The following is a 21,073-nucleotide window of genomic DNA, read 5'->3' as shown; positions in this document are numbered from 1 at the left end:
TTGAGGATGAGCTCATTCTAAAATATATTTTGGAGTGGATTCTGTGTCGAGGCAGACTACAATTTCTTATAATGTATACATATATACTCATATTTTGATGGTTTAAGCAAACTTGTAAGGTCATTAAAAACAAAAAATAAAACCCTTTGCACATCCCTTATAATATATATAATGTATATATATATAGAATATAATGTATTTAATAAAGGAAAACTACGGATACAGGTGAACTAAAGTTACACTAAATAAATGTATATACAACAGATTGAAGCAACAAAACAATGAAAGAGAGATAAAAGAGGTAGAAAGTGGTCAACAGTATGGCAAAATCACAGAGAAAGGAACCTTGAGAGAGAGACACCAAGATATCAAATCACCCTCAATGGGGTAAACAAACCTTAAACGCTTTGAAAGCTCGATAAAACGAATACTTGCACATATGGTTCTCTTATGTTGCTGAGTAAGGAAGGCGCGTGGGTGTCGTTCCTTCTGAGCGGCGGATTTAAAGGTCCCTTAAAGTGAAGTTACTCAAAGAAAAATAATTCAGGCTAAGTTCATTCCACTCGTCTGTGGAAATGAACAAAGTAGAATACGAAACGGGAAACAAAAGAAAACTAAACTAACGGACTGAAGAGAAGATCTTGAAGAAGAAGTTGAAGACTGAAGACCATGGATGAAGAGGACTGAAGACGGAAGAGCGGAGTCCAAGAGAAGAGGGAGAGGAACTGGCATCCCATCCTTTTGAGGACAATGGAATTCAGACCTCCTTTGGGGTTAACGGCCAATCACCTTCGAGAGTTGTGAGCGGGAATATGTGCCTTTGTCTTGTCAAGGCAGATCATCTGCATAGGTTATGGCCTTGTTAAAAGATGCAATTTCTAACCAGAAAGCGGTTGCACATAGAATCATACATTTTATCACAATCTACTATATACATTCAGCCAAGGCAAACCGAGAGGTTTACATCGATACTAAGAAAGATGTGTTTGGCACCTACAACAACAGAGATTTTTTTACTTGTCTTTGGTTCCAGAGGTCTTGAAGCTGACCTCAGATCAGTCCGTCACTGATGTGTCAGTTGCAAATGTGCCGAACATTGAACAGAGGACATAAAGACATTCTGTTCGATCAAATCAGACCTTTCAGGCTATAGCTTAACAATAATAAGCCTTATGCCAAAATGAGTATTACAACTAAATTGAAAGTTTAAATAAGAAAACTAAATAATTGTGTAGATGACTTGCTTTGTGTAACCCGATATCAGACATCAGACCGAAGTATGTTTATGCACACAGTGCCGCGACCAATCGATCACTCCTTTACGACTGGCTGCACATGCACTGTCCTCGCGGCTGCAACGGGCCGGCTGCAGGACGACTCGCCCTCCACGGACAGTTTTTACAGTTTTTCTCAACAGTTTACACACATTTTCTGAAAGAATGCCTCATATTCTCAGAACTCTACACACAAATCAAAAAACATACACACAATTGGCAAAACCCCTCAATTCTCCTGCAAAATGAAACTTTACATTCAAAACAATGTTATTTCTTCTCAAAATGGTATTTTGTTTTCATATGACGCACACAAACCATCATATGAAGAGACATTTATAAGAACCAGTTGAACACTGATGTGCTCAATGTAAAACACTATGATGAATGGAAAACACTTCTTCTCCATTCATCATAATGATTTAGGCCTTTTTTTTGTTCAGTGTTACACTTACTACAGACAGTACATACATAAGTGTGTTGTAAAATATTTGAGAATATTGTTTTTATACTCAGAACACACAAATACACGGTAACAAATGTATTTTATTTTCCCCACAAAAACAATTTACACAGTGTACTGTACATCCCATTCCCAACCAACACAAAGTTGCACACACACTACATACAAAACAACAGAAGAATTTACTGTACACAGTTACAGTAAAAAAAAAAAAACTAACAAAACACTATGCTGCATCCTCTCTTCTGTTGCGGTCTGGCCACAGCACCTCATCCACATCACAAGCAATGTTTTCCCTGGCCAAGCAGCGGGGGAAATATCGCCTAGCATGGCGATTCCAGCCATGAAAAGCATCAGCTGCTATATCTCCACATGCGTCCTCCATAGCTTGGAGAAGAGGTATACGCGTTTGTGGATTACGGTCATACACTTTCTATCTCCAGGCAGAAAAAAATTGAGATTATGAAGGGAGATAAACAACTAAAAAGCGTGGCTGGGCAGTGAACCAGTTACGAACCAGAGCAGCCCTGTGGAAACTTACGTTGTCCCAAATGACAACGTACCTGAGCTGCTCTGGGCCGTCTACCTGATCTGGTGGAACGAGTGTGTTGTGTAGGGTGTCCAGGAATGTGATCAGATGGGCGGTGTTGTAGGGGCCAAGGGTAGCATGGTGATAGATAACGCCGTGGTGGGTCATTGCTGCACACATTGTGATGTTCCCTCCGCGCTGGCCAGGGACTTCAACAATGGCACGCTGGCCGATGATATTCCTTCCCCTTTCGTCTCTTTGTGAGGTTGAACCCAACCTCATCAATGAAGATGAACTGGTGCTCCACTGCAGCCACCTCTAGCTCAAGGACTCTCTGAAACACACATGACAATATCAGAAATAGACATGGAGTGGTCACTATTGTGAAGCACAATCATTATGATTACAATATTGAAATATGTATAATTTACTGTATACAATGTTGAGAGTATGCATCAATTGTGGGACTCACTTGCACATAGTTATATTGCAATTCTTTGACTCTTTCTGAATTGCTTTCAAATGGCACCCTGTAGACCTGCTTCATCCTGAGATGATTTCTGCGCAAGACAAGGTACAGTGTTGATAAGCTTACCCTATCAATATTTTGAAATATGTCATTGTTTTCTATTATTTTTCTTTGTATTTGCTGTAATGTTATGGCGTTGTTTTCTAGCACCATGTTTATGACTTCAGTTTCCTGTTCAGGAGACAGAACACGTTCCCGACCACCTTGTGTTGGTAATCTTTCAGTTCTGCCAAACAAATAGTAAAATACTGTAAATACAAAGTAGGTATACATTTCCTAAATACTTGAAACATACTTTACAGTATTTTTACAGTCCTACAGAACAGTCCACATGCAATACTGTACTACTGTACTCATTGAGTACTGTATTGATATGCAGTACTGCAATTTTCTAGTGGGAGTAGATTTCTTACCTATTCTCATTTCGGAAAGTTGGGATGATGGATGCTACAGTGTACCTGCTCAGATTTGGCTGTACTCTTTGCCCAGCCTCCCTACTTGTTAGACCATGGTTGACCACATGATCAACCAAAGTGGCTCGGATCTCATCAGAGATTACGGTCCTTGGCCTTCCTCGTCCACGTCCTCGTCCTCCCCGTCCTCCTCCTCTTACTCTCACTCTGGCTCTGCCTCTGTTTCCAATGTTGGCATCCATTGCTCCATTGAAGAGCTCACCTGTTGCCCTTTTATGCTAAAGCTCTGATTGCTAATTGTAAAATAACGTGACGGGTGTTTGCCCATGTGAGGAGTCAGTGTGCATTTTTAAATGGCAGTGTGTTCCTTGTGAAAACAAGATATTTTCTGCATGAAAATTGTGCCAAAAGCAGAGAATTGTGTGTAGTGTTTTGAAAAAAGTGTGTTTTAGAACTGCAATTTGAGTGTAAAGCAGGAATTGTGCTTGTAGTTTAGCAGAATTGGTTCAGGGGGTTGGTGAATGAGTTACATGTTGTGGTTATTGTGTCTCAAGTACCAGAATTTGTGTGAAAACAATTGAGAAAAACTGTAATGTTTTAGCAGACAATAACTAACTACTAAGATTTTGCGTTAGTATAATTTTCGGGACAATTAGGGCCAGATTCGGGATTCGGGACAACAGCTTAGATTTCGGGTCACCCTAGTGAGAGATTTATTCTGCTTCAGCATCACGTCTTCGGGTCCGGCCGGAGGACTTTGTCCACATCACAGACACTGTCATCTCTGCAGGCAAAGGGAAAACCCTCTCGAGTTCCAGATCCAGCCTTGACAACACTGTCCTGCTCTTTCTCGCCCTCTTCCTCCTAGTTTTCCAGCTATTATTATATTATTAGTATCAACATTCAGTGCAAAATCTTGAGCCAATTTTGGCACTCTGAACTGACTTGTATTATGTACAGTTGGCTTGGTCACATCATTAGAAATAAGTGTGAACAATTTTTAGTCGTGTGTAAACGATGACAACAGTGTTGTAGTTGTGTTTAACCTTTGCCACTAGCGTTTAGCGTTTTGAAACATAAATGCATCACAGTATGAAATGTGTTTTAGTGAGTGAGAATGTGTTTAGAGTTTTGCAAAAAGAGTGCATGAGATTTGCAAATAGTGTCCTGAACTTGTTTAAGGTTTTACAGAAAGAGTTATTTATTCGACAAATTGATTTAGGCTATTGAGAATTTGGTTCAGAGAATGGGATTTAGTGTTTTAGCAATTCAGAAAAACTGGAAGAGGGGAATACAAATAGGATAGAGAGTAGAACAAGAAGAATGATGAGCACGAGTTGCATGTGTTAAGAGTTAGTAATAAAGTAAATATGTAAACCGTTCACCACGGCCGTATACTCTACTTGCTAATTCTAGAATATGATTTATTCCCCATAAAGAAAAAGAGTAAAAGATGCATACCTGACATTAGAAAATATACATAATGCAGAGTGTCCGAGGACATTCACCATTAAGAACTGCTCTGACAACAGAATCGCCCTGAGCCTTTTCAGCATTTCTTTAATTACTCAGACCAAGACAAAACTTCCCGCCAATGTGGGGAATGAATTATATAATGTTTCCAAGTTTCTTAGTGAAGAGAAGGATGTGTAAAGAGAAGGATGGGGGAGAGAGACGTCACTCTGTGGGTGTGGAGACAAACGGCAGTGTTTGTGTTGTCCATATCTCAGGAGATCCAAGTACCTGAGGTTCTGCTTGTCTTACAGTGCATTTCTGTATAATGTTACAAAGTGCTGAAGCTTGAGGAGTATATGTGGTGATGAACTGCACAGAAGAATTCCTTTCAATATTTAGTTGTATATATTACAATATATTAGTTGTATTAGCAGAAACTATTAATTGTTCCCTTTGAAATGTTTTTAATTTGTCCTCTGCACAATCCATCTCTATAGCCTTTTTCCAAGACCTGTCAGACAAAAGACACATTCAACATGTGCAGCGTTGGGAGCGAGCTCCAGGAACAGGTTTTGGGAACCGCTGATTTATTGGGTTATTTGGATTAGATTTTATAACATATCGGTCTATAGGCCTTGATCATTATCAGCACCTCCGTGACTTTAGGGATTCCTAATGGCCCTTTTGGTAAAGAAAAGGGGGTTGTAACAGGACAAACAAATGTCTTTGTTAACTCGCAGTCCTAGATATCTGCATGACCAGCACTAGCCTCCTGGAAGAAGCCTGGAAGTTTCATACCAAAGAACTCTTGCTTTTTCTCAAAGTAGTAGTTGAATCGAGCCACGGCATACCTTAGAAAGATGGAGAGAGGGAAACGTACATATAAATACAAGTTGTTTCTTAAAAGTAAAAACCTTTTGTGAACAACAAAAGTCAGAGAGGATTACTAATAATGTTACTAGCAACTTTTAGCACAAAAAGAAAATTGAGTGTTTAATCTCTGTTGGATTTGTAAATGGGGTAGCACATAGGGGACCAAGAACCAGTCAGGGTGGACCAGGGAAAACACAAATAAATACTGGTTCTATAAGAGCATTTTACGGTACTAAATATTTACCTCTAAATTATGCACCATTTATCATCGGTAATACCATCGTGGAACCACTAGTTCGCTATATACACTCACCTAAAGGATTATTAGGAACACCATACTTATACTGTGTTTGACCCCCTTTCGCCTTCAGAACTGCCTTAATTCTATGTGGCATTGATTCAACAAGGTGCTGAAAGCATTCTTTAGAAATGTTGGCCCATATTGATAGGATAGCATCTTGCAGTTGATGGGGATTTGTGGGATTCACATCCAGGGCACGAAGCTCCCGTTCCACCACATCCCAAAGATGCTCTATTGGGTTGAGATCTGGTGACTGTGGGGGGCATTTTAGTACAGTGAACTCATTGTCATGTTCAAGAAACCAATTTGAAATGATTCGAGCTTTGTGACATGGTGCATTATCCTGCTGGAAGTAGCCATCAGAGGATGGGTACATGGTGGCCATAAAGGGATGGACATGGTCAGAAACAATGCTCAGGTAGGCCGTGGCATTTAAACGATGCCCAATTGGCACTAAGGGGCCTAAAGTGTGCCAAGAAAACATCCCCCACACCATTACACCACCACCACCAGCCTGCACAGTGGTAACAAGGCATGATGGATCCATGTTCTCATTCTGTTTACGCCAAATTCTGACTCTACCATCTGAATGTCTCAACAGAAATCGAGACTCATCAGACCAGGCAACATTTTTCCAGTCTTCAACTGTCCAATTTTGGTGAGCTCTTGCAAATTGTAGCCTCTTTTTCCTATTTGTAGTGGAGATGAGTGGTACCCGGTGGGGTTTTCTGCTGTTGTAGCCCATCCGCCTCAAGGTTGTGCGTGTTGTGGCTTCACAAATGCTTTGCTGCATACCTCGGTTGTAACGAGTGGTTATTTCAGTCAAAGTTGCTCTTCTATCAGCTTGAATCAGTCGGCCCATTCTCCTCTGACCTCTGGCATCAACAAGGCATTTTCGCCCACAGGACTGCCGCATACGGGATGTTTTTCCCTTTTCACACCATTCTTTGTAAACCCTAGAAATGGTTGTGCGTGAAAATCCCAGTAACTGAGCAGATTGTGAAATACTCAGACCGGCCCGTCTGGCACCAACAACCATGCCACGCTCAAAATGGCTTAACCCTCTGGGGACCAGAAACGCGCCGGCGCGTTTTGCTCGTTTTTTTTCACATAGCAGAAAAATAGACTTAAAGTACTACCATCATTTCTGTTCATATAGAGTTAAGAAATATGAAAAAATAATCTGGTAAATGTCTACTTTTTTATGTGCCCACATACAATCGAAATAAAATATTGTGCTTTTGTAAAATAAAGAAAATAAACAGGGTGTGCGTTCTGCCTCTCGGTCACCGTGAACTTTTTTTCTGGAGCACGTCTCTAATCTTCAACACAACTCAGCTAATACTATTCACCCAGCCATAAGCAATATATCTTTTAAATCATTTGAGTTTGTACTTTTAAATGATCCGATTCAAAACTAAAAATTAATATTCTCCGTTTATGTCATCTATATAAAAAGAGAGACGTGTCAGCCCGTCTCATTATCGTTCTCTCAGCTGATTATCCCTGGTAATGTGACACGCCCACGGAGAGCACGCGCTATTCAAACGCAAATATGTGAAGCAACACATTGAGACGCGTTAACGCCCATAAACTCTGAAAACACACATTATTTTTTAGTCAGATTAATCTACTGTCGTCTTGCGCGGCTATATGAGGAACAATCCTGGGACATTTACCACTGGGTTTATTTTCACTTCGAGGATGAACAGATTCAGCTGAGAAGTAAGTGTTTTTTGCAAGTGCTTTGTTCTAATCGCGATATAGAATAACGTAGTGTCTGTAAACGGAAAAATAGCATACTGTTTAAAAATGTGAATCATGTTTGTGTGTGTGTGTGTGTGTGTGTGTGTGAATGAATGAATGAACGCACAGATACGCACTGTTACAGACTAAATAACAGACAACATTTCCTTGACTCGTTTTGGATAAAGTTTTTACTCTAAAATAGACATCAAATAAGCTTTTTTTAGGAGTTTCTGCTCATATGTTAAATATATAGTATGTTTTGTCAATAAACTAATCAACTAAGATGTTATAGTGTTTGTTCAAGCTATATCAAAATAATGAATCCTCAACTTTGAAATATGTATGATCAAACTAAGACATTTATGGAGAAAGACAATTTTCTTTTCAAGATGTTTCCAACTCTAACTTTGAACTTTGAACTGAAATAAAACCATGTCTGTATGGTGAAGGGTGTGTGATAGAAGTGTCCAGACGTATGCACCCTGTATTTTCCTTATATAAATCCAAACAATCTAAAAGCCATTCTTTTTTAAATCTCCTCATTCTTTGTGCAAGGCTCCTGTAATGATATGGCCTGATAGCACCTAATAGGGCCATTATGGGGAGGGTCTTTGTCTTTCTCAGGTGTGGAATGCCACACATATTAATGAGAGACCACGCCTCCTGCATAAAGCTTTCTCAAACAAAACACGTCATTAAAAATGTAAAAGACTTTATTGACTTATCTGAATGAGTAGTCAGGATGATTCTCACATAGTTTTGGAGCAAATATTCTAGGCTATGTGATACAATTTTCAAAAGTCTTGTGAAGAAATAATCAATATGTGTTTTGTGGTCTTATTTCAGCAAATTTCATTTTTATTTTTTTCAATAACCACGCATAAACATTATTCTATTAAAAATACAAACATGTACATACATGTTGCTCAGATATCATGGTAGCCAAGTTTGTGCTATATAGAGTGAATTTACACCTTTGCCATTAACATGTTTATAAATAACTGAAAAAGGCACAAATGTCAGTGCATGTCAAAACATCCCAAGGGCCCCAAAAACACTCTGGTCCCCAGAGGGTTAAATCACCTTTCTTTCCCATTCTGACATTCAGTTTGGAGTTCAGGAGATTGTCTTGACCAGGACCACACCCCTAAATGCATTGAAGCAACTGCCATGTGATTGGTTGATTGGATAATTGCATTAATGACAAATTGAACAGGTGTTCCGAATAATCCTTTAGGTGAGTGTATGGCGCAATATGTATATATATAGGTCTTTGATTTTAAAAACCACTAAATGGCACAAAAACTTTCCGCAGCACTTTCCAAAACATCCGCTTTTCAAGATGCTCGTGGGAAATGTATCTGATCCTTGATGCGATCGCGGGCCGCAGCGCAAAGTTGATTCTGCGCTAATATGATCTAATGTATGTTTTTTTAAACTGTTGTAGATTTAAGTAGCAAACGGGAGTCGCTCAAATTAATGTTTAAATTTTGAGACAAAGGTCTTCTTAATGATTTTCAGTTTTGTTCAAGGTAATTAAAGCAGCAGTTTATCAATAATAGAAGAATATGTAAAATGATGTTATTTGGAGCAAAAGGCACAATAATTAACATGATAATAAATAGCTGGCTGAGGGGCCGTCTTTAGGCAATGAGCGCATGTCTGGCACTTCAGCAGGGGAGTGTGTAAAGTGTGTCTGGCACTAGCAGGGGAGTGTGTAAAGTGTGTCTGGCACTTCAGCAGGGGAGTGTGTAAAGTGTGTCTGGCACTTTAGCAGGGGAGTGTGTAAAGTGTGTCTGTCACTTCAGCAGGGGAGTGTGTAAAGTGTGTCTGGCACTTCAGCAGGGGAGTGTGTAAAGTGTGTCTGGCACTTCAGCAGGGGAGTTTGTAAAGTGTGTCTAGCACTTCAGCAGGGGAGTGTGTAAAGTGTGTCTGGCACTTCAGCAGGGGAGTGTGTAAAGTGTGTCTGGCACTTCAGCAGGGGAGTTTGTAAAGTGTGTCTGGCACTTCAGCAGGGGAGTGTGTGAAGTGTGTCTGGCACTTCAGCAGGGGAGTGTGTAAAGTGTGTCTGGCACTTCAGCAGGGGAGTGTGTGAAGTGTGTCTGGCACTTCAGCAGGGGAGTGTGTAAAGTGTGTCTGGTACTTCAGCAGGGGAGTGTGTAAAGTGTGTCTGGCACTTCAGCAGGGGAGTGTGTAAAGTGTGTCTGGCACTAGCAGGGGAGTGTGTAAAGTGTGTCTGGCACTTCAGCAGGGGAGTGTGTAAAGTGTGTCTGGCACTTTAGCAGGGGAGTGTGTAAAGTGTGTCTGGCACTTTAGCAGGGGAGTGTGTAAAGTGTGTCTGGTACTTCAGCAGGGGAGTGTGTAAAGTGTGTCTGGCACTTCAGCAGGGGGGTGTGTAAAGTGTGTCTGGCACTTCAGCAGGGGAGTGTGTAAAGTGTGTCTGGCACTTCAGCAGGGGAGTGTGTAAAGTGTGTCTGGCACTTCAGCAGGGGAGTGTGTAAAGTGTGTCTGGCACTTTAGCAGGGGAGTGTGTAAAGTGTGTCTGACACTTCAGCAGGGGAGTGTGTAAAGTGTGTCTGGCACTTCAGCAGGGGAGTGTGTAAAGTGTGTCTGGCACTTCAGCAGGGGAGTGTGTAAAGTGTGTCTGGTACTTTAGCAGGGGAGTGTGTAAAGTGTGTCTGGTACTTCAGCAGGGGAGTGTGTAAAGTGTGTCTGGCACTTCAGCAGGGGAGTGTGTAAAGTGTGTCTGACACTTCAGCAGGGGAGTGTGTAAAGTGTGTCTGGCACTTTAGCAGGGGAGTGTGTAAAGTGTGTCTGGCACTTCAGCAGGGGATTGTGTAAAGTGTGTCTGGCACTTCAGCAGGGGAGTGTGTAAAGTGTTTCTGGTACTTCAGCAGGGGAGTGTGTAAAGTGTTTCTGGCACTTTAGCAGGGGAGTGTGTAAAGTGTGTCTGGCACTTCAGCAGGGGAGTGTGTAAAGTGTGTCTGGCACTTTAGCAGGGGAGTGTGTAAAGTGTGTCTGGCACTTTAGCAGGGGAGTGTGTAAAGTGTGTCTGGCACTTCAGCAGGGGAGTGTGTAAAGTGTGTCTTGCACTTTAGCAGGGGAGTGTGTAAAGTGTGTCTGGCACTTTAGCAGGGGAGTGTGTAAAGTGTGTCTGGCACTTCAGCAGGGGAGTGTGTAAAGTGTGTCTGGCACTTCAGCAGGGGAGTGTGTAAAGTGTGTCTGGCACTTTAGCAGGGGAGTGTGTAAAGTGTGTCTGGCACTTTAGCAGGGGAGTGTGTAAAGTGTGTCTGGCACTTCAGCAGGGGAGTGTGTAAAGTGTGTCTTGCACTTTAGCAGGGGAGTGTGTAAAGTGTGTCTGGCACTTTAGCAGGGGAGTGTGTAAAGTGTGTCTGGCACTTCAGCAGGGGAGTGTGTAAAGTGTGTCTGGCACTTCAGCAGGGGAGTGTGTAAAGTGTGTCTGGCACTTTAGCAGGGGAGTGTGTAAAGTGTGTCTGGCACTTTAGCAGGGGAGTGTGTAAAGTGTGTCTGGCACTTTAGCAGGGGAGTGTGTAAAGTGTGTCTGGCACTTCAGCAGGGGAGTGTGTAAAGTGTGTCTGGCACTTCAGCAGGGGAGTGTGTAAAGTGTGTCTGGCACTTCAGCAGGGGAGTGTGTAAAGTGTGTCTGGCACTTCAGCAGGGGAGTGTGTAAAGTGTGTCTGGCACTTTAGCAGGGGAGTGTGTAAAGTGTTTCTGGCACTTCAGCAGGGGAGTGTGTAAAGTGTTTCTGGCACTTCAGCAGGGGAGTGTGTAAAGTGTGTCTGGCACTTCAGCAGGGGAGTGTGTAAAGTGTGTCTGGCACTTCAGCAGGGGAGTGTGTAAAGTGTGTCTGGCACTTCAGCCTTTAGCAGGGGAGTGTGTAAAGTGTGTCTGGCACTTTAGCAGGGGAGTGTGTAAAGTGTGTCTGGCACTTCAGCAGGGGAGTGTGTAAAGTGTGTCTGGCACTTCAGCAGGGGAGTGTGTAAAGTGTGTCTGGCACTTTAGCAGGGGAGTGTGTAAAGTGTGTCTGGCACTTTAGCAGGGGAGCGTGTAAAGTGTGTCTGGCACTTCAGCAGGGGAGTGTGTAAAGTGTGTCTGGCACTTTAGCAGGGGAGTGTGTAAAGTGTGTCTGGCACTTCAGCAGGGGAGTGTGTAAAGTGTGTCTGGCACTTCAGCAGGGGAGTGTGTAAAGTGTGTCTGGCACTTTAGCAGGGGAGTGTGTAAAGTGTGTCTGGCACTTTAGCAGGGGAGTGTGTAAAGTGTGTCTGGCACTTTAGCAGGGGAGCGTGTAAAGTGTGTCTGGCACTTCAGCAGGGGAGTGTGTAAAGTGTGTCTGGCACTTTAGCAGGGGAGTGTGTAAAGTGTGTCTGGCACTTCAGCAGGGGAGTGTGTAAAGTGTGTCTGGCACTTCAGCAGGGGAGTGTGTAAAGTGTGTCTGGCACTTTAGCAGGGGAGTGTGTAAAGTGTGTCTGGCACTTTAGCAGGGGAGTGTGTAAAGTGTGTCTGGCACTTTAGCAGGGGAGTGTGTAAAGTGTGTCTGGCACTTTAGCAGGGGAGTGTGTAAAGTGTGTCTGGCACTTCAGCAGGGGAGTGTGTAAAGTGTGTCTGGCACTTCAGCAGGGGAGTGTGTAAAGTGTGTCTGGCACTTTAGCAGGGGAGTGTGTAAAGTGTGTCTGGCACTTTAGCAGGGGAGTGTGTAAAGTGTGTCTGGCACTTCACCAGGGGAGTGTGTAAAGTGTGTCTGGCACTTCAGCAGGGGAGTGTGTAAAGTGTGTCTGGCACTTCAGCAGGGGAGTGTGTAAAGTGTGTCTGGCACTTCAGCAGGGGAGTGTGTAAAGTGTGTCTGGCACTTCAGCAGGGGAGTGTGTAAAGTCTGTCTGGCACTTTAGCAGGGGAGTTTGTAAAGTGTGTCTGGCACTTCAGCAGGGGAGTGTGTAAAGTGTGTCTGGCACTTTAGCAGGGGAGTGTGTAAAGTGTGTCTGGCACTTCACCAGGGGAGTGTGTAAAGTGTGTGTGTAAAGTGTGTCTGGCACTTCAGCAGGGAGTGTGTAAAGTGTGTCTGGCACTTCAGCAGGGGAGTGTGTAAAGTGTGTCTGGCACTAGCAGGGGAGTGTGTAAAGTGTGTCTGGCACTTCAGCAGGGGAGTGTGTAAAGTGTGTCTGGCACTTCAGCAGGGGAGTGTGTAAAGTGTGTCTGACACTTCAGCAGGGGAGTGTGTAAAGTGTGTCTGGCACTTCAGCAGGGGAGTGTGTAAAGTGTGTCTGGCACTTTAGCAGGGGAGTGTGTAAAGTGTTTCTGGCACTTCAGCAGGGGAGTGTGTAAAGTGTGTCTGGCACTTCAGCAGGGGAGTGTGTAAAGTGTGTCTGGCACTTCAGCCTTTAGCAGGGGAGTGTGTAAAGTGTGTCTGGCACTTCAGCAGGGGAGTGTGTAAAGTGTGTCTGGCACTTCAGCAGGGGAGTGTGTAAAGTGTGTCTGGCACTTCAGCAGGGGAGTGTGTAAAGTGTGTCTGGCACTTCAGCAGGGGAGTGTGTAAAGTGAGTCTGGCACTTCAGCAGGGGAGTGTGTAAAGTGTGTCTGGCACTTCAGCAGGGGAGTGTGTAAAGTGTGTCTGGCACTTCAGCAGGGGAGTGTGTAAAGTGTGTCTGGTACTTCAGCAGGGGAGTGTGTAAAGTGTGTCTGGCACTTCAGTAGGGGAGTGTGTAAAGTGTGTCTGGCACTTCAGCAGGGGAGTGTGTAAAGTGTGTCTGGCACTTCAGCAGGGGAGTGTGTAAAGTGAGTCTGGCACTTCAGCAGGGGAGTGTGTAAAGTGTGTCTGGCACTTCAGCAGGGGAGTGTGTAAAGTGTGTCTGGTACTTCAGCAGGGGAGTGTGTAAAGTGTGTCTGGTACTTCAGCAGGGGAGTGTGTAAAGTGTGTCTGGCACTTCAGCAGGGGAGTGTGTAAAGTGTGTCTGGCACTTCAGCAGGGGAGTGTGTAAAGTGTGTCACGGCCACCCTGAAGTATGATTGCCGCCGCCACTGGTTCCCCCAACACTACTGGGCTAGAGTACTGTCAATCTGATGACTCCTATATGCCAATGGATCAGAGTCAAACAGAGACAACAACATTAGATCCAAGACCCAAGGGTGGTGATGGCGCAATGGATAAGACACATGCCTTTGGTGTGAGAGACCCGGGTTCGAATCCACTGTGAGACACCAATGTGTCCCTGAGCAAGACACTTAACCCCTAGTTGCTCCAGAGGCGTGCGACCTCTGACATATATAGCAAGTGTAAGTCGCTTTGGATAAAAGCGTCAGCTAAATGAATAAATGTTAATGTAAGACCCCGGTCAATGCTCTGGCAAAGTAACACTTTTTTCAAATTCAAAGGCCAATTCAAAAAAACAGGTACAGTAAAAGCACAAATCCTTCTTTGGTTTGGGCAGTGTGAGCCCGTTCTCATCCCAAGGCATCATATACTGACCCTTTTGCCAAAGCGTCTACATCCAACGCACATGGCACCCTTTAGCGTCAATATGAGACGCAGATATAGGGCGCCTCCTAGTGGTCCAACCCTAACCCTACCCCAGACCTAAACCTACCCATAACCGAAGCGTGTTATATTGACGCTAAAGGGTGCCATGTGCGTTGGATGTAGACGCTTTGGTAAAAGGGTCAGTATATGATGCCTTGGGATGAGAATGCGTTGGCAGTGTTTGTGGCAGTCGAGAAATCCCGCTGTGAAATGGACAGATAGCGTAATATTGCTCGGTGTGTATTGTAGAGGCAAAATAGAAATGCACACTCACTTCAGCATTTCATGATAAAGCGTATAAAGTGTTCTTCTCTTACTTGCACCTCCAAAAGGTGTGCGTTTTTCGCCAATGTATTGTTAAAAGATCAGTGTGTTTTGTAATTGTCCCATACAAAACTTTGACGGCCAATTTAAAATTGGTCTAATAAAATGTGCTAATACACAACATTAATACATATTATAAGTTGCATGCATGAGTACCAAAATGCTTTCTCTGTGTCCAGATTGGACTGTAATAAGGCTACAACTGACACTTCAAATGAACAAAAAACAAAAACAATCTCAAGTTTGACAAAAACAGTCTGTAATAATGTTAAATATAGGCTGTATACAAATTACCAAAGCTAATACAATTAAATTATTGTCTGAAAGCAATACACTGCCATGTTTATAGATGTATGTAGGGATATTCAGCCATCTAGTGGTTACACCTGGGTATTACAGTTAATAAATGGTTCATAATTTAGAGGTAAATATTAGTAGGCTACCAAAAGAAATCCCCTTATATAGCCAGTACTTATTTCTGTTTTCCTCTATTAAAAACCAGAGATTAAATCACCTCTCTCGAATAGCCATCAGCAAAAATATTTATATTTATCACCAATTTTTGGGATGATTATTAGTGATTCAAAAAAGGAGTCATGCGCATGTGTTTGTATTGTGTGTACGTGTGCAGACATCCCACCCTGCAAAAACACATTTCTGGGAGATGACACAATAGCCTTCCTAATAATAATAATAGCATTCATGCGCAGAAAGTGAAAGAGATGTAGTTGAGTGTGACGCCAGTGTCTCCACAAAATCTGAAGGCAAGTGGTCACAGAAGACGCATTAGAAACGCATGACAATATCAGGTGTAGCGGTAATGCGTCTTGGCTGACCACTTGTGATCGCATCAGCGAAATCACATCTTTATATCCGGTGGAAACTCGCTCGATTCCTGGGATCTCGTATATAATTTGGGGGTCGGGGGCCTCCAGAAGCCCTGAGTCAGGGGCCTGTGTAGACTTAACCCGGGGACACAGGGGACGTTCAGCCAAAGAGGAACAAAGACCGCACTGAATCAGTCCTTAATCTTATTACTTTCCTGTAAAAAAGCTTTTATAGGTTTGACTGTAATAATAATGCAGAAACTGACACTTGAAATCAATGTTTAAAAAACATCTAAGCAAAAATATACAAAGAAAAAGAAGTAGTCATTGATATTTAAACATCCAAATGCAAAACGTAATAAATATGTAGTTATGTCTGAGAACAATTTCTTAGCAACTAGGGATTTGCACAAACATATATATTATATAGAGCTATACAGGAATCTAGTGGTATTACTGGCATTCATTTGAATCCTTATTAACAAATATATACAAATATAATTTGGAAACATTTCAGAATTATATTTTTATATATTTGTTAATAAGGATTACATTTGCAAATTATATTTTTGAATGTTTGTTACTAAGGATTTCACATTTCGACACAGCTAGAAACGGCCCTTGACTTTCCCATTTGTTGCCATGACATGGTTAGATTCAGATGGTAAATATCATAAATTGAGTTGGGTGTCCACCTTAGAGATAATCAACATATTTATAATGAAACCATCATATTTAAAATAATAATTAATAATAATAATTTTGTTTCTGTATTTTTAATATACATTTTTATACTAACATTTTAATGACAGTATATTTATTGAACAAAAATAAACAAAAATATAATTTAATATCAAAATAAACAGAAAATACTACAAACTTTGTTAAAGTGATTATTTTGAAGTATTAACTTATTTTAGCTGCAGCATTTGTATCAATACTGTGTGTCTGTGGAGTAAAAGACCTCGCAACCTCATACATTTATACGAATTTTAAACAAAATGAAACATTTTTTATGATTTATTTTCACACAAAATCTGTTGCTCTATCAATGTTCAATACAAATATATATTCAATTCAATTCAAATTTATTTGTATAGCGCTTTCACAATACATATTGTTTCAAAGCAGCTTTACAGAAAGTGCATTTCAGAAATGTACATAGAAAAAATACAGTTAGTTAATCATGTATTAATTTAGGGCATAACATATCGCCGGCGTTGAGTCGTCTCATCGCATATATATATATATATATATATATATATATATATATATATTCTTAAACATAGCTGTGTATTCCCTTGTTGCTAGGAATATTAGGATATGCATATTTAGACATTATTAAGCAGTACTTTTTGTCAAATTTGAGATGGTTTTTGTTTTTTTGTTAATTTGTTAAGTTAGTTTAAAGTGTCAGTTTTTGCATTATTGTTACAGTCAAATCACACAAAGACAGAGAAAGCATTTGTTACTCATACACTAGCTACATATAACAGCTTCTTCAGTCACACAAAAGTAATCAGAACATTGACTATGGGCTATTACATATCATTTACTTGTTTATTTACTTATCTACTTAATAATTTACTTAATTTGACAGGAAATGGCTCACGAAATGTGAATCGGTGTCCATCATTTTGCAAGCAATTGGTGATAAAGAAACATGCTTGTATCGGCCCCTACATCAGAACAGTGAAGAATGCTCATAAATCCCTGCATAATGCTTTCAAACACAAAGCCCAGACGCTCGGTCTATTCTCCCCCAGTTCCCGTATGTTATTTTGGAAAGGTGTGTACCGTACCTCTTGAAGTCAAAGGCAATAGTGGAATGTTTTGCCTGCAGAAGAGCCCACAGACACCAGAACAAATGAGCCGCCTGGAGACAGGGAAGAAGTCTAATATTAGATCATTTACAAGCATGGCAACAACATATTATCCGGCTTGTGCCATTTTCATCTTTATTGTTTAGAAAGCACACAACTTTTAATATTTTATGTTTTGTTAATCTCAATGCAATAATGAAATGACTTAAATTTCAGCTCTAAAGGATGAATGCTAATGAATATTAATTATCTTAAACACCAACTAAACAAGCCAAAGGTGACAAACAGAACCGAAACTCCTCATCAGGTGACAGTAGTATTATAAATCAAGAGTGAATCGGTTAGAACAAAGAAAAGTACAGGCAAGTCAAGTGCCCCAAAATGTTCTAGGTCTTGAAGGGTTAATACCAGGACTAAAGGGGCACAAGTAAGGACAACGCGATCTGTAAGAATGGACATCATGAGCCTTCCTCATTTTCTTTCGCAGAACACTCTTTGCCATGGGTGTAGCAAAGACTGCCATCCAGTTTGTTCTGAACCGACTTTTGGACCATATAACAGTACAATCAAAATAGAGAAAACATTATAATATTTTCCCTCCAATTGTTTTCCACCACTGTTTGACATTTACATTTTTCCAACCTCTTCCCGCCTCTCAAAAACACTCACCAAGGAGAACTTGCAGACCTGTACATACAGCTCCAGGACCTCTTCGCGGGACACGGTGGAGTCCGCAGCATTGCAGCTCTTGAAACTCTCCAGATACGCCGAGAGCCAATCAAACTGAAGCTCGCGACTCGGGTACAGGCTCGAGTCCACGTTATCGATACCTCAACATACCATACACAGACACATGATCACTTAGTGTGTTAGACAGGAGGAACATTCAGAACTTTTAAAGTTGGTTATAGATCAATTTTTCTTTATTGTTATTATTATTTGTACCTGCAAATTCATTGAAATGGTTTCCAATATCATAAGCTTGGTAATTAAAATCAGCATATTCATAGTCAATGAATTTTACTGTGCCTACAGTCAGAAAAAAAAACAGTTTAGTTATTATGAGTCTATGGAAAAGCAATTTAATAAAATACAACATGCTAATGAGTGTTGAAATTATACAGTATATAATGTATTATAGCTTCACATTAGATCATTACAGTAAAATACACCACAAAAACTAATTAAAATGACCTGAATTTCAGTTATGAAACTCTAGTTCAAGATGATATTGATATAATGGGCCCTATTTTTAATATCTCCTCATCTCCCCTTCCCTTTAAAAGCCAGTTGCGCTCGCGCCATGGTGGATTCGCTATTTACATGACGGAATTTGATAGTGGAAAAACTGAACGCATCTCCAGAGCGCAGACGGATCTGCTCGTGCTCGAGGTTAAAACTGTGTGTGTGTGTGTGTGTGTGTGTGTGCTCAAGCAGACCATCTACGGGACAACCCGGATTCACCATATTCTTTATTATACACAATAATAATCTTTTACATTGTAAACCTTTTATTTGTAATATGTGACATGTTGTGTGCTGCCCTGTGTGTGTAATAAGCAGAGTGTAGCGTTTTGTGGATTAGGCACACATTACTAACGCGCTCTTTAAATAACAAAATATCAGCCACTGAGCTTGAGCGATCACTATATCTCTGACGTTTGCTGTGAGCCTGTGCGGCAGCAGTGTAAGCAGAACGTTTATCCCATAAGTAGTCATGACTGAAACGTTATCCTCACTCAGTGCAACTTTCTTGATTGTTTATTATTTTTCAGACAGGTCTGTTGCAGAAAGGTAGATCTCAGGAACAGGATTGGCACACATGATCTAACCTGAAGTGTATGTTCAAATTTTAAGAAGCTTAACCCTCTGGGGTCGGCTATCGCACCGGCGATACCAGCTCACTTTTTTTCTTATAAGTGCAAAAGAGACTCAAATTACTCTGCTGATTTTGATCTTACATATAAGTGTTGTACATCATTAGATCCTGTTAAGTGTCTATTTTTTTGTGGATACTCACAATACTCTTTGTCAAATAAAGAAAAATAAACATGATGCAAATTTTGCCTTCTCTCTGTCTGTGAGTCCATTCTGAAACACGTCCGAAAATGAACTGTAACTCAGTCAATACTTGTCACAGAGACACAAAAGATTTCTCTTTATGAAGCTGAAATTCTCTTCTTTTAATTAGAATTAACTTAAGCTCCACTTATAATAATAATGTTAGTCACCTTCTTCTTTGTTATAGATGACATTTTTAGTCAGGAGGTCATTGTGACACAGCACTACTGGGGAGTTGGTGTGGTTAAGAAGAGTCTTCAGCTCCTCCATCTCTGTGATGATGATTTTAAGGCTAGGTGTCTCCACATGGGCACTGGACCTAAAGCACACAAGTGTAAACATTTGAACATTTATGCAGCTCTATTATTCTGGATAAAATTGAGAATCACGATTATTTTTTTGTGTTTTAAACCAAGATCACGATTCTCTCACGATTCTGAACATAAAAAAAAATACTAGAGGTTATTTTTTTCCTTTTTTTTTTTTTTTTTATTAACAAGACAAAGCAGCTTATACAAAGTGACCAATGACACACACACACACACACACACACACACACACAAGCCAAATATATAGATGTATATAGCATGAGTAGTGAGTAGTGAACAGGTAAAGTGATATGTTTAAGCAATAGGTTAATTTGGTGTGATGTAATATTAATCATTATTATTAATTAAATTTTTTCTGGTGATGTTGTGGAGAGAGAAAAAATCGTGGTCCATCCCTCGAAGCCCAAAAGCGGAAAACCCAAGCGTGGTTTCCAGAGCTGGCTCAGATGACGGACACTGTTTCCTGGCCAGTGCCAACAAGGAAGGACCTCCTCACACAGGCGAACGGGACGATCTGGCACCCTCGCCCCGACTTATGGGCCCTGCATGTATGGCTCCTGAACGGGTATCCGGGGACCACCCAGAAAAGGTCATAAATACAATCGCTGAGGCTAGAGCACCGTCTACTAGATGGCTCTATGCTTTGAAGTGGTCAGTATTCGCTGGCTGGTGTTCAGCCAGAAACTTCGAGCCCGAAGTGTCAATGGTGCTCTCCTTCCTACAATAGCTTTTCGATGCGGGTCGCTCCCCATCCACGCTCAAAGTGTACGTGGCGGCCATGGCAGCTCACCATGCTCCTGTGGCCGGCCAGTCGCTGGGGAGAAATTACCTTATCGTTCGTTTTCTCAAAGGAGCCAGGAGGTTTCTCAAAGGAGCCCCCCAGGCCCTCCACCATACTGGCATGGGACCTTTCCACGGTGCTTGGGGCACTGAAAGCTCCCCCGTTTGAACCACTGCAGTCGGTTGATCTCAATCCACTTTCGCTGAAAACTGCTCTGCTGTTGGCTTTGACATAAGTCAAGCAAGTGGGAGATTTGCAGGCATTCTCTGTGAGCCCCTCCTGCCTGGAATTTGGGATAAATGACTCCAGAGTCATTCTCAAGCCAAGGCACGGTTATGTACCTAAGGTGCTCTCAACCCCGTTCAGAGCGCAGGTCATTACTCTGTTAGCACTCCCACCCTTGGAGAATGATTGGTGGAGCTAATCTACTTTGTCCCGTTAGGCCTCTAAATATATACTTAGAGCGTTCTGCGCCTTTCAGGCAGTCAGAACAGCTCTTTGTTTGCTTCGGCGGCCGCTCCAAAGGGGTTCCGGTCACGAAGCAGAGACTATCCAGATGTATAGTGGACGCCATCTCACTGGCATACGCCTCTGTGGGCCAGGTTTGTCCCATAGACGCTAAAGCCCATTCCACGAGAGGCATGGCCTCATTGTGGGCCTGGTCCAGCGGTGTACCAATTCAAGATATTTGTGCGGCGGCCGGTTTGTCCTCGCCGTCTACATTTGTCAGGTTTTATAATCTAGAGGTTCCTTGCCTGCAGGCCAAGGTCCTCTCAGTATGATATTAACCCCCTGGGGTCGGCTATCGCG

The 21,073-nt window shown here is 41.8% G+C and overlaps 1 protein-coding gene across 2 annotated transcripts in view; it reads right to left on the bottom strand.

The window, feature by feature from the left end:
* Positions 1–5,182: 5,182 nt before the first annotated feature.
* The window catches only part of zgc:113516 (uncharacterized protein LOC541449 homolog), a 50,251-nt gene continuing 34,360 nt past the window's right edge, over positions 5,183–21,073 (bottom strand). The window contains exons 4-8 of one of the 2 annotated variants that reach the window (XM_056232546.1): positions 19,324–19,472; positions 18,038–18,121; positions 17,762–17,922; positions 17,072–17,145; positions 5,184–5,514 (exon numbers count right to left, since the gene is read on the bottom strand). In XM_056232546.1, the coding sequence (XP_056088521.1) occupies positions 5,406–5,514; positions 17,072–17,145; positions 17,762–17,922; positions 18,038–18,121; positions 19,324–19,472 (577 nt within the window). In that variant the 3' untranslated portion in view covers positions 5,184–5,405. Of the gene's footprint in view, positions 5,515–17,071; positions 17,146–17,761; positions 17,923–18,037; positions 18,122–19,323; positions 19,473–21,073 lie in introns of both variants that reach the window. The other variant, XM_056232547.1, reaches the window with a different exon arrangement.

Source organism: Rhinichthys klamathensis, unplaced genomic scaffold, assembly GCF_029890125.1.
Source record: "Rhinichthys klamathensis goyatoka isolate OS25496 unplaced genomic scaffold, OSU_Roscu_1.1 h1tg000347l_1, whole genome shotgun sequence".
In the NCBI taxonomy this organism is placed as follows: domain Eukaryota; kingdom Metazoa; phylum Chordata; class Actinopteri; order Cypriniformes; family Leuciscidae; genus Rhinichthys; species Rhinichthys klamathensis.
Note: the sequence above shows the minus strand (reverse complement) of the source record. Positions and strands in the feature narration are given on the sequence as shown.